The sequence below is a fragment of the Lepus europaeus genome, chromosome 2, assembly GCF_033115175.1.
Source record: "Lepus europaeus isolate LE1 chromosome 2, mLepTim1.pri, whole genome shotgun sequence".
Lineage (NCBI taxonomy): Eukaryota > Metazoa > Chordata > Mammalia > Lagomorpha > Leporidae > Lepus > Lepus europaeus.
This window is the reverse complement of record NC_084828.1, coordinates 175,226,412-175,238,609: the sequence shown is the minus strand read 5'-3', so window position 1 is coordinate 175,238,609 and position 12,198 is coordinate 175,226,412. Positions and strand designations below refer to the sequence as shown.

Genomic DNA, 12,198 nt, shown 5'->3' with positions numbered 1-12,198 from the left:
AGCAGTAATAACACGCTGGCTCACATGTCACTTCTGTCCACAGCCTACAGGCCTAAATCTTACACAGGCCTATCCCAATCGGAGCTGGAGGACAAGAGTATCTCTCAGAGCTAGGAAAAGAGGTGAACAGGGCAGAGTGAGCACAAGAAGTCTCTACCACACATGGCAGAGACTTACCCTACTGTACACAATGATTATATGGTTTGAAAATTTGAATCTCCCAAATTTAGCATTATCTCTCTGAATCCAAAATCCACCTCACCCACTCAGTCATCTTTTCTTTCCTAAATTTATCGCAGAACTGGTCTGGACTTCTTTGTTCCTAACCCAACCTCCCACTGCTACTGTAAGACTCCTTAAGCAGGCGTCCCACAAACCGGACCCCAGAAACACAGACTCCACTCCAATCGATGCAAAGGCAAGAGGAAAGTTTATTTCATTTGCAAATAGGCCGTCTCAGTAGCACCCTCTAGTGAGGTGCAGAGAGAGAGAACGGCCCCGAACATCAGCTTTACTGGATATTTAAAGCTCAAAACCACAGCATTAGCATATCTAGTCGTGTTAAAGTTCTATTGGATATGTTAATGGTTACTGGGTAAGGGTTTGGGATGGGGGTAGCGCGGGCAGTTTCTTCTTATCAGCTTAAGCAAGCAGGGCGGGGGTGGCAGTAAGACCTTGGTATGTCATAACAGGATATGGGTTGGGGAAATTCTGTTCTCCCCTGTTCTCTAAAGATATCACATATTTTGCAAGCTTAGCCAACTCATACAGAAGCAAGAAAAATGCGGTTAGCCTTGAGTCCTGTTAATCCCAGTTCCTCCATTTTGTCTCAACTTCGTTTTTTCATTCCCTCCTCTTGTTTTTGGCCAATTTTAATCTTAAAATTTTAGGGGACACTCGTAGTTTTATAACCTGTCTCTGTCGAATCTTCTGTCTTTAGGCTCTGGTACTGTTGGGTTAAAATTAGGGCTTGAGTAAAGGACAATCTATCTCGGATGAATTGCAGGAGCCTGTTGAGAATGCAGGGCCCAAAAGTCAGGATTATCAGAAGTATGATTAAGGGGCCTGCAATAGTGGAGAGTAAAGTAGTCAGCCACGGGGACTTGTTGTACCATCCTTCAAACCATCCTTGGGCTGCGTCCCGTTCCCTTCTCCTCTGGTTGAGCCTTTCCTCTAGTTTTCTCATGGTGTCCTTAACTACTCCTTAATGGTCAACGTAAAAGCAGCACTCTTCCCCTAAAGCTGCACACAAGCCCCCTTCCTTCATGAACAACAGGTCTAAGCCTCTCCTATTTTGTAGAGCCACCTCCCAGCGATGCCGAGTCAGGGTAGGGTCTAGGTGGTCTTCTATTTCTCCAGGGGGGTGGTATCTCACCTTAGGGAGCACCCGAACCGCGACACAGAAATCGTTGGTCTGGCTTAGAACATGGGTTGATACACAAGGGGTGAGTCCCTGAGCACATGCCCACCACAACCCGTCAGGCAGTACTAAGTATTGGTTTGGGCCGAGTTTGGTTCCATTTGTTGTGGCACAAAGGTGCCGATGGGAATTAGGTGGGTTTCCTACACAAGCACCAGTGCCGTTTCCTGAGACCTCGGACAAGGTTAAGGTGGGTTTAAGGAGGCACTTTTGAGGAGGGTTATGGGAGCTGGACCAGTTATAGGTGGCATTCGTGGCAAACCCTTCATAATAAGGGGGGCTGGTGGCCATGCATAACCAGCAAGACTTAGTTAAATTGGGGTTGGTACTGTTTAGAGCGTGGAACGCCCCTGACACTAGGTCAAATATTTTATTAAAATTAGGCCACCCCGGTCTTTCCATATCGGCTCTATCGGCTCATTTTCTTGAGGTGCCCCGGTAGGGGAAGCCATAACTGGTAACTTGGCTACTGGTCTAAAAACTGGCTGTAGTCTCTGGTTTGGACCTACGCTGACTGGGCTTGCCGGTTTGGCTTGAAGTTTTATGGTGAACCAGAGTCCGAAATCATACCCACTAACAGTACCTCAATCCCCAGGTCCTGCCCTTTAGCCATTCAGTGACCGTGTCCTGAGCACGACCCTTGGTCATAAAGGTGATATTAAGGGGGTTGCATTTACCTTTTTCCTTACACTCTCCACTGTTACTGGGCGTACAGGACTCCCGTTTGTTTAGGGTGTAGTTGCGGTGTACTGTAATCCAATCCCAACTGGAAGAGGGCTTCCAATACGCAGCCCCCGTGGTTTCACATCCCCAGGCTTTACAGTACAGGGATTCCGGCCCACCACACTGGACCCTAAGCCGCGGGGTCCTACCATCCTTAGGGCACACATAGAACTCCGTTTGCCGTAGGTTGCATCGCCTGTGAGCATCTCGGCACCCCCTCGGGAACCCCCAATTCTGTGGCAACGGTCCGGGGTCCAACCCTCTATTTTGATTTCCTGATCCCCCTTTCCCTTCTCATACTCTCAAAATCGGGGATGTCCCAGGTGTCTAACCCAACAGCTAGTTGGCATACATCAGGGTGCAGGGAAGGCCACCAGGAGCCAAGCGGGGCTAAGGTGCTCGTGCTCCATGCCTCCACCCCTGTGGCTGATAGTACCCGCCATGTCAGGTTCTGAGGCATGTGTGGGTTGTGAGCCAAATTACAAGGTAACAGGGTCACGCACAGTAAGGCTAGACAGATTTTAAGAGTCTTATCTTGAGGGGGTTTTGAGTGCGTTGCAGTCTCCATTGCGCCGCCGGCTCGTCGGCAGGGCTGTCGGTCCCTTGACTCTGTTCGGTTACCGCCTTCTTGACATGCGACACGTGAATCCAAGTGGCGATCCCGTCCACCTTTATCGCCGTTGGTGTGGTCAGCAGTACCGTGTAAGGTCCTTTCCAGCGCGGCTCAAGAGTCCTGGTCTGGTGCCTGCGGACGTAGACGGCGTCCCCAATCTGGAACGAGTGTGGGAGCACGGGGCACTTGGACCGATATGCGGCAGCCAGCTGCTTCCCTATGTGCTTGTGAACCAGCTGCAAGGCACGGAAGCGAGTCTGCAAGGTAGGGGATGTTGCAAAAGAGTCAATACTGGGTCCTAACAAATCTGCCGCAGGTGGGGGGCCTCCATACAATATTTCATAAGGTGTTAGTCCATATACAGAAGGTGTGTTACGGGCCCTAAACAAAGCCATTGGCAGCAATTCGACCCAGTCTCTAGTGCCAGTCTCCACTATTAATTTAGTCAAGGTCTCTTTAATTGTCCTGTTCATACGTTCTACCTGGCCTGAGCTCTGGGGTCTGTACGCACAATGCAATTTCCAATCAATCCCCAGCACCTTGGCCACCAACTGACTTACCCGGGAGACGAAGGCGGGCCCGTTGTCCGACCCCAATACCTTAGGTAGGCCGAACCGGGGGAAGATTTCTTCTAATAGCTTCTTAACCACGACTTGTGCCGTCTCTTTCTTCACTGGGAATGCTTCAGGCCAACCGGAAAAGGTGTCTATGAACACTAGAAGGTACTTGATTCCATATTTGCTTGGGCGGACCTCGGTGAAGTCTATTTTCCAATTGACTCCAGGCCTAGCTCCCCGTATCCGCACTCCTTCAGGTATTTTAGAACATCTGGGATTTACCTTGGCGCATGGGATGCAGGCCTCTATAGTTTGTTTTACCACTGTATCCAGTCCCAATAAAAAATGAGAAGTCTCCTCCCTGTCCAGCAAGGCTTTTAGTTTCTTATATCCCAAATGTGTCCATCTATGTAGATCCTGCACTAGCCTCCTAGTTTCTCTTCTGGGTAACACAGTCTTGTCCTGTATTTTCCAACTCTAATTTTTTCGTCATATGTTCCCCCTAGCTTTTGTATGGCAGCCACATCCTGTTCTGTATAAGTCCATCCCTGTTCCTGGCTAGGGGAATCCTGAGCGTCGATGGTCAACACGCTACTACTTAGGGCACTGGTCCTGGCCACCTCATCCGCCATCCGGTTACCCTGTGCCACTGGGTCCTCTCCTTTCTGGTGGCCTGGGCAATGCATGATGCTCACCTTCTTTGGCAGGAAGAGGGCCTGTAGGAGGTCTAGGATCTCCTGCTTATTTTTGATTTCTCTGCCTCCTGAAGTCAGCAATCCCCTTCTTTTATATATTTCACCATGCACATGTGCAGTGGCAAAGGCGTACCGACTGTCCGTATAAATGTTCACCCTCTTCCCTTTTGTCTGTTTTAGGGCCTGAGTTAGCGCTACCAACTCAGCTTTCTGTGCTGAAGTGCCTGGTGGCAAGGCTGAAGCCCAGACAACGGCCTTCCCGTCGACTACCGCCGCCCCCGCTCTCCTCTCACCTTGATGGAGGAAGCTGCTGCCGTCCGTATACCAAGTGTGTTCCGCATCCGGCAGGGGCTGGTCTGTTAAGTCCTCGCGGGTCCCATGGACCTCGGCCAACACCCTAAAGCTTGCCAAGTCATGATGTAGGGCCTCATCAAATAGTGTGGGCGAATTCTTAAATCCTTGAGGAAGTCTTGTCCAAGTCAATTGTCCTGAAAATCCAGTCTCCGGGTCCTTCCACTCGAAGGCAAACAAGGGTTGGCTCTGGGGGCTCAACCTCAGACAAAAGAAAGCATCTTTCAAATCTAACACCGTATACCAAGTGCACGATGGGGGCAAGGTACTTAGCAAGTTGTACGGATTTGGCACTGTCGGGTGAATATCTTCAACCCGACGATTCACCTCGCGTAAGTCCTGCACGGGTCGGAAGTCATTGGTGCCTGGTTTCCGTACCGGCAGTAAGGGTGTGTTCCAGGGGGATTGGCAAGGCTTTAATATTCCCAAGTCCAACAGTCTCTTAATGTGGGGCCGAATCCCATCTTTTGCTTCCTTGGTCATAGGGTACTGCCGTACAGATATTGGTTCAGCCGTGGGCTTTACATTTACTATTATGGGTGGCTGCTGAGTTGCTAATCCTATTCCTCCAGTCTCTGCCCAGGAACCCGGAAATTTTTCTAGCCACTCAGGTGCTAGCGGGGCCTCTATTCCCTTTCTGTTGTATAGACGATGTTCATCTTCCAATTGAAGAGTCAATACTTGTAGAGGACGTCCCCTAGGGTCTGCTACTGAGGCCCCCTCCTTCTGGAAGTGGATCTGGGCTCCCACTTTGGATAGTAGGTCTCTTCCTAGTAAGGGGTATGGACAATCTGGTACTAGGAGAAACGAGTGGGTGACCCGGCCGGTGGCTAGGTCTACCTGGCGTTCTGTGGTCCATCAGTACATCTTTCCTCCAGTCGCTCCCTGGACAAATGAGGTTTTTGAGCTAAGGGGGCCAATATTTTTGTTTAAGACAGAGTGCTGAGCTCCGGTGTCCACCAGGAACGTGACCGGCCTGCCTCCCACTCTAAGGGTTACCCGGGGCTCAGGGGGAGGCTCCTGGCCCTGACCCCCCTAGTCATCGTCCTCTTACAGGTGAAGGACTGGAATGTCTGTCTCCTTCTTTCTTCTGGTGGCATTTTTGTTTGGACAGTCCCTGGCCCAGTGTCCTTTCTCCTTGCAGTACACACACTGGTCTCGTCCAATCCGTGGTCTGTTATTGTCTCCCGGGTATTTCCCTGTCTGACCTCTACCATAACCTGACCTATCTTGTCTATTTGATTTGCTTACTGCGGTGACCAAGATTTTAGCTAATTCCTTACTTTTCTTTTTATCTCTCTGATCCTGTTCCTTACGCATTCTTTCCTCTTTTTCCTCCTTAGTTTCTCTCTTATTAAAAATCCTCTCTGCTTCTTTCAGGAGGTCCTGTAATGTATAGCCCTGTAGGCCCTCCAGCCTTTGCAGCCACGTTCGGATGTCTGGGGCCGATTGGCCGATGAAAGACATTATTACATCCGACTGTCGGTCAGGGGCCTGGGGGTCAAACGGGGTGTACATCCGGTATCCCTCCATTAACCTCTCCAGAAACCCCGCCGGGGTTTCTTCATTACCCTGGGTTATGGCACGTACCTTAGCCAAATTGGTGGGGCGTCTCCCTGCCCCTCTGAGACCTGTCAGGAGAATCTGGCGATAGAGACGAAGTCGTTCCCTACCGGCTGCCGTACTGAAATCCCAATCTGGTCTGGTCAACGGGAATGCTGCGTCAATCTCGTTTGGCAGTTGGGTGGGTTGACCGTTGTCCCCCGGAACATTTTTCCGAGCCTCCGTGAGAACTCGTTGTCTCTCCTCTGTGGTCAGGAGAGCCTGCAGAAGCTGCTGGCAGTCATCCCAAGTTGGTTGGTGAGTTAAAAGAATAGATTCAATTAATCCTGTCAAAGCCTGTGGGCCTTGGGAAAAAGGCGGGTTATGGGTTTTCCAATTGTACAAGTCTGAGGCTGAGAACGGCCAGTATTGCATCTGATCCCCCACTGAGCGAAGTGGAAAGCCTGAGCCTCCCACTGGCCATCCTCACTCCCCCCCCCCCCCCATGCAAACGCAGCCTGGCACTCATGGGTGTCGAACGAACCGGGGGATCTTCCTCTCCCTCTCTCTGCGTGGAATCTGGGGAGGGTGCCAGGGGTTCTCTCGGGAGGGGTGCGTAAGGCGGTGGGGTGTCAAGAAGCAAAAGATCCTCCTGTCCACCCGAAAGGACAGGGGTTTTCTTAGGTTTAAAAGAATCTAACTCCTCCAAGGGGTAAAGATTCGAGGTGGGGCTGGCTAAGGGAGGTTTCTCCTGGTCCGCCGGCGTTGGCAACAGGGGTATTGAGGACGGAGGCTGGGCGGGTTTGGGACTCGACTCTGTCCGAATTCTGCCAGTGAAAAGGAAAGGTTTCACCCATTTTGGGGGGTTCTGCGCCAGGTCCTCCCACACGAAGATATAGGGCACCTGGTCCGGGTGCCCCTCTTTTCCTTCTTTGCAGACCTGGCTCTTCACCTGCGAGATAACAGAAGAGTCAAAAGTTCCATCCCGTGGCCACCCGACATTGAAGGCTGGCCAGTCGGAGGTACAGAAGACTGTCCAATTTTTCTTCCGCACCTCCACAGACAAATTCTGGGCCCACTCTCGGACCTCCTTCCAGTGATCTAATGTGAGACTCAAAGGTGTGGTTAGTCCCTGTCCCATATTAAGGATAAAAGGCAGGTAAATTGTGACACAAAAGACAATCACAAGACACTGCGCGCAACAACAAAACGAGACAAAAATGAAACCAAAATTTCCGATGGGGTCGGCTGCCTGGGTAGCCTTTCCCGGGGAAGGAGGGAGACAGTCCTTCCCTACTTCCCAGTGCACCACTGGAGCGTCCTCCAGGGCTGAGCCAGGGGTCTCGGACACGTCTGTCCCTTCCTACTACTGGCTCTCTACTCTTTCGGCGCCCGTACAATCATTAGAACACAAAAAATATATAGAACAGAAAAGACTTACCTCCGATTGGGAGATGGAGGGTGGATCTAGGGTTTCAAATCCTGGACGAGCCCCCAAGAAATGTAAGACTCCTTAAGCAGGCGTCCCACAAACCGGACCCCAGAAACACAGACTCCACTCCAATCGATGCAAAGGCAAGAGGAAAGTTTATTTCATTTGCAAATGGGCCGTCTCAGTAGCACCCTCTAGTGAGGTGCAGAGAGAGAGAACGGCCCCGAACATCAGCTTTACTGGATATTTAAAGCTCAAAACCACAGCATTAGCATATCTAGTCGTGTTAAAGTTCTATTGGATATGTTAATGGTTACTGGGTAAGGGTTTGGGATGGGGGTAGCGCGGGCAGTTTCTTCTTATCAGCTTAAGCAAGCAGGGCGGGGGTGGCAGTAAGACCTTGGTATGTCATAACAGGATATGGGTTGGGGAAATTCCGTTCTCCCCTGTTCTCTAAAGATATCACATATTTTGCAAGCTTAGCCAACTCATACAGAAGCAAGAAAAATGCGGTTAGCCTTGAGTCCTGTTAATCCCAGTTCCTCCATTTTGTCTCAACTTCGTCTTTTCACTACCTTCTGTACAAACCCTTTCCAGAGTGCTTCCATGAGGTTACTCACACTGTGGAAAATGAATTTCTCTACCCTTGCTTTCCTCGACTGCCTGGCCTGGACCCCTGATGCTCTCATGGCCACCACCCCCACCCTTTGGAGGCCTGTGCTTCTGCAGCCTCTGTGTAACCCATCATGGTTCAAACAAGATTATCTCCCCAAACTCATGCAGATGTTTAAACCCTTAAGTCTTATGCTAAGAGCTAATGGATTAATGCTAATGATTGTTGGGTTAAGGGTGGAGGCTTGATTTAACTGGGGTACCCGGCAGGTGGGCCCAGTGGGAGGTGCTTCAGTCACCAGGCAGGCACCAGCACTTGGAAGGTAGCTCTCTGGAAGCAAAGTGACTTTGTTTCCCATCTCTCTGCTTCCTGGCTCACCAGCTCTTTCTCCCTCAGCACACATTCTTCCATCCACCATCCCTGTCAGACGCCAGACCAATGGTGAGATAGGCAGGCAGATAGGATAAAACTGATTAGATTTGTGAGCTGGAAGACCATGCCTTCACCATGCCCTATGTGTGATCTCATGCCCCTACCTGACCCCACCTGCCAATCAGGCCACGTAACCACTCCCCTTTGGAAGTGGATAAAAGGCCTGGAACTTGTGGGCCTGTCCCCTTTTTGCCATTATTGCTGTTTGTTGCCCTTGCTGCCCGTGCCTTCAGGACATGTGGCTTTCAGGCCACCTGCTCTCTGCCTTTGCTTCGCTACCCGGGATAAGCTGCTTGTGGCTGCTCAAACTCTCTGCCTGGTATGTATCCCAACTTAATTTCTAGACTTTTCTTTCTCCCTTAGAGAGAGCCCTCATTCTATGTATTTCTCACACCTTAAAACTTACCATGCTGCCTGGTCTATTTGAGCCAGTATTCAGAATTCTTCTCTGAATACGTGGCAGGAGCCCACACAGCTTATTAATTTCAGAAATATTAATAAACAAAAGTTTCAATGGGACTATGAACCCCCAAACTATAAGCCAAAGTAAACCTTCTTTCCTACATGGCTCTTCTCAGGTATTCTAGCTAATGAAAAGCTGGCTCATAAACAGCAAGCCCCAACACTTGTAGGAACCTGCAAATTCAATGTTCAGAGGTTCCAATGCTCAAAGGCTGATGAAAATGAAACCAATCAGCTTCATCCTTCCGCTGACGCAGGACAAAGCCCCTGACAACTTCCTGACCTCTGTTTCACAAACCACAACCCATACATCAGCAGATCCTACCGACTCCAGCCTCAGCATCACATGCAGAACCCAACCACTGCTCATGACCTCCACCAGTACTAGCTCTGCCCAGCCAACACTGTCTCCCGCCTAGCTTCTAACAGCTTCCACTCTTGCTTTCCTGTCACTGCTCATGACCTCCACCAGCACTAGCTCTGCCCAGCCAACACCGTCTCCCGCCTAGCTTCTAACAGCTTCCATCTTTGCTTTCCTGTGTGGTCTGCTCTCACTCCGAAGCCAGAACGGTCCTTCAAGAACGTAAGTCAAATTGTGTGTTTCCTCTGCTTAGAATCCCCAAATGGCTTTGAATTTCACTCACAATAAAAGCCCAAAGTCCTTAAGACATATAATAATTTTAAAAAAGAAAAAAGGCCACCCAGGATTGGTCCATTATTACTTTTCTCATCCCTCACCCCCTGCTCGCTCTGCTCCAGGTGTACTGGCTTCATGACTGCTCCTGAAAGATACCAAGCGCCTTCCTGCCTTGGAAGTTTGGGCTTCTCTCTGCCTGAAACACTCCCTCCCCACTTTCCCATATGTAGTGGCTCATTCCCACCCCCTTCACCCTATCAGTTCCTCACATGGATAGTGTATTGTGGGAAGAACAAATGCCATGCCCTGGCATTCCAGGCTCCTCTTCCCTGTTCTGTTTTCCAAAGTACTTTTTGTTCCCAACATTAACTAAAAAAATTCACTCATTTATTGCCCAAACTTCCCCATTCAGTATGTAAATTCCATTAGAACAGAGATTTATTTATTTTTGCTCTATTTGGCATATCACTGAATTTTCAGTACCCAGTTTCCGGGATACTTTAGTCACACCAGTGACCAGAACAGGATACCTCTGTTTAGGAAGGAACACAGGGGCCACCGGACCACAGCCAGTTCACAGTAAAGCACCACCTGAGCAGGAGGCGGGAGACACAGGAAGAGGGTTTTTTTTTTTTAAAGATTTATTTTATTTATTTGAAGGCAGTTACAGAGAGGTAGAGACAGAGAGAGAGGACTTCCATCTGCTGGTGCACACCCCAGCTGGCCACAATGGCTGGAGCTGCACCGATCCGTAGCCAGGAGCCAGGAGTTTCTTCCAGGTCTCCCACGTGGGTGCAGGGGCCCAAGGACTTGGGCCATCTTCTACTGCTTTCCCAGGCCACAGCAGAGAGCTGGATCAGAAGAGGAGCAGCCAGGACTAGAACCGGTGCCCATATGGGATGCTGGCGCTTCAGGCCAGGGCTTTAACCTGCTGCACCACAGCGCCGGCCCCAGGAAGAGATTGCTTGGGTTCCCAAGACACGCAGAAAACCATCCTAGGTGTAGAGTAATGGCAGCCAGAATGGAGGGTTTTGGGTCGCTCTCGACTCTATCTTACGTAAGCTCTGGTCCCTAAGCTCTGATTTTTAACTCCACTAACTCTGTGGGTGCTTTAGGACAAATTAACCACAATGAGTCTTGTTTTTTAAATCTGTAAAAGAAAGGTGATGTCCATTTCTTTTTACAGGAGATACCATGAAAATTAAGTGAGATATGGAAACAAGGAGCTAGTAAATATAAATTGTGACTGTATAAGAAAACAAACTTGACTTGGGCCTATTAGCAACTGACAGTCATACATATTCATTGTAATGCGGTTAGTCACACAAATGGCAAAAGTGACAGGCTGGTTATAGTTTTAAGTCTTACTGTCTTGAAAGAGGGGATTAACAATTTTTTGGTACTTACAAGTGGTAGTTATCTTATACACATTACTCCATTTTATCTTAATAGAAAGTTACATGAGGAAAATACAACAATAATCATTTTAAAGTCATATGGCCACATGCCTTCGTGGTGTAGTGGGTAAGGCTGCCACCGGCGTCACTGGAATCCCATGTGAGCACCAGTTCCTGTCCCGGCTGCTCCACTTCCGATCCAGCTACCTGCTGACAAACTAGGAAGGCAGCAGAGGATGCCCAAGTGCTTGGGCCTTGCCACCCATGTAGGAGACCCAGATGAAACTACTGGCTCCAGGCTTCAGCCTGGTCCAGTTCTAGCCACTGTGGCCATTTGAGGAGTGAACCAGTGAATGGAAGATCTCTTTCTCCCTTCAAATAAATAAATAAACCTTAAAAAATATAAAAGTCATAAATGATGTTTACAAAGTCTAAATAACTTGCATGGTCATGTAGTTAAAAATTACAAAGCCATCTCCAAAACCCAAAGCAATTCTCTTTTTTAAAAAGATTTACTTATTTGAAAAGCAGAGTTAGAGGCAGAGAGAGGTCTTCCATCTGCTGGTTCACTCCCCAAATGGTCGCAGCTATACCAATCTGAAGCCAGGAGCCAGGGGCTTCCTCCAGGTCCCCCACGCGGGTGCAGGGGCCCAAGCACTTGGGCCATCCTCCACTGCCTTCCCAAGTCATAGCAGAGAGCTGGACTGGAAGTGGAGCGGCCCGGACTAGAATCAGCACCCAAATGAGATGCCAGCACTGCGGATGGCAGCTTTACCTACTATGCCACAGCGCCAGCCCTTCTCTCAGACTTTCAAAATCAGCCTTGGGGCTGGTGCTGCGGCGCAGGCATCCATATGGGCACCGGTTCACATCCCAGTAGTTCCTCTTCCGATCCAGCTCTCGGCCACTGCCCCGCCGGCAGGGGATCTCGGCCACTGCCCCGCCGGTCGGGGGTCCCGGCCACCGGGGGTCTCTCGGCCACTGCCCCGCCGGCAGGGGATCTCGGCCACTGCCCCACCGGTCGGGGGTCCCGGCCACCGGGGGTCTCTCGGCCACTGCCCCGCCGGCCGGGGGTCCCGGCCACAGCCCAGACGGCCGGGGGTCCCGGCCACAGCCCAGACGGCCGGGGGTCCCGGCCACAGCCCAGACGGCCGGGGGTCCCGGCCACAGCCCAGACGGTCGGGGGTCCCGGCCACAGCCCCGCCGGCCGGGGGTCTCGGCCACTGCCCCGCCGGCCGGGGGTCCCGGCCACAGCACCGCCGGCCGGGGACCAGCGCTACCTCAAGACGCCGTGCGAACCGGCAGACGCGGGAGCCGGCCCAGA

The 12,198-nt window shown here is 50.7% G+C and overlaps 1 protein-coding gene across 1 annotated transcript; it reads right to left on the bottom strand.

Annotated features, from left to right (window-relative positions):
* Positions 1-421: 421 nt before the first annotated feature.
* On the bottom strand, positions 422-11,836 carry LOC133777020 (uncharacterized). Its single transcript, XM_062216413.1, is given in 2 exon segments — positions 422-6,853; positions 7,343-11,836. A coding segment is annotated over 1 exon segment (2,601 nt). The 5' UTR covers positions 6,337-6,853; positions 7,343-11,836; the 3' UTR covers positions 422-3,735.
* Between the last annotated feature and the right edge of the window lie 362 nt (positions 11,837-12,198).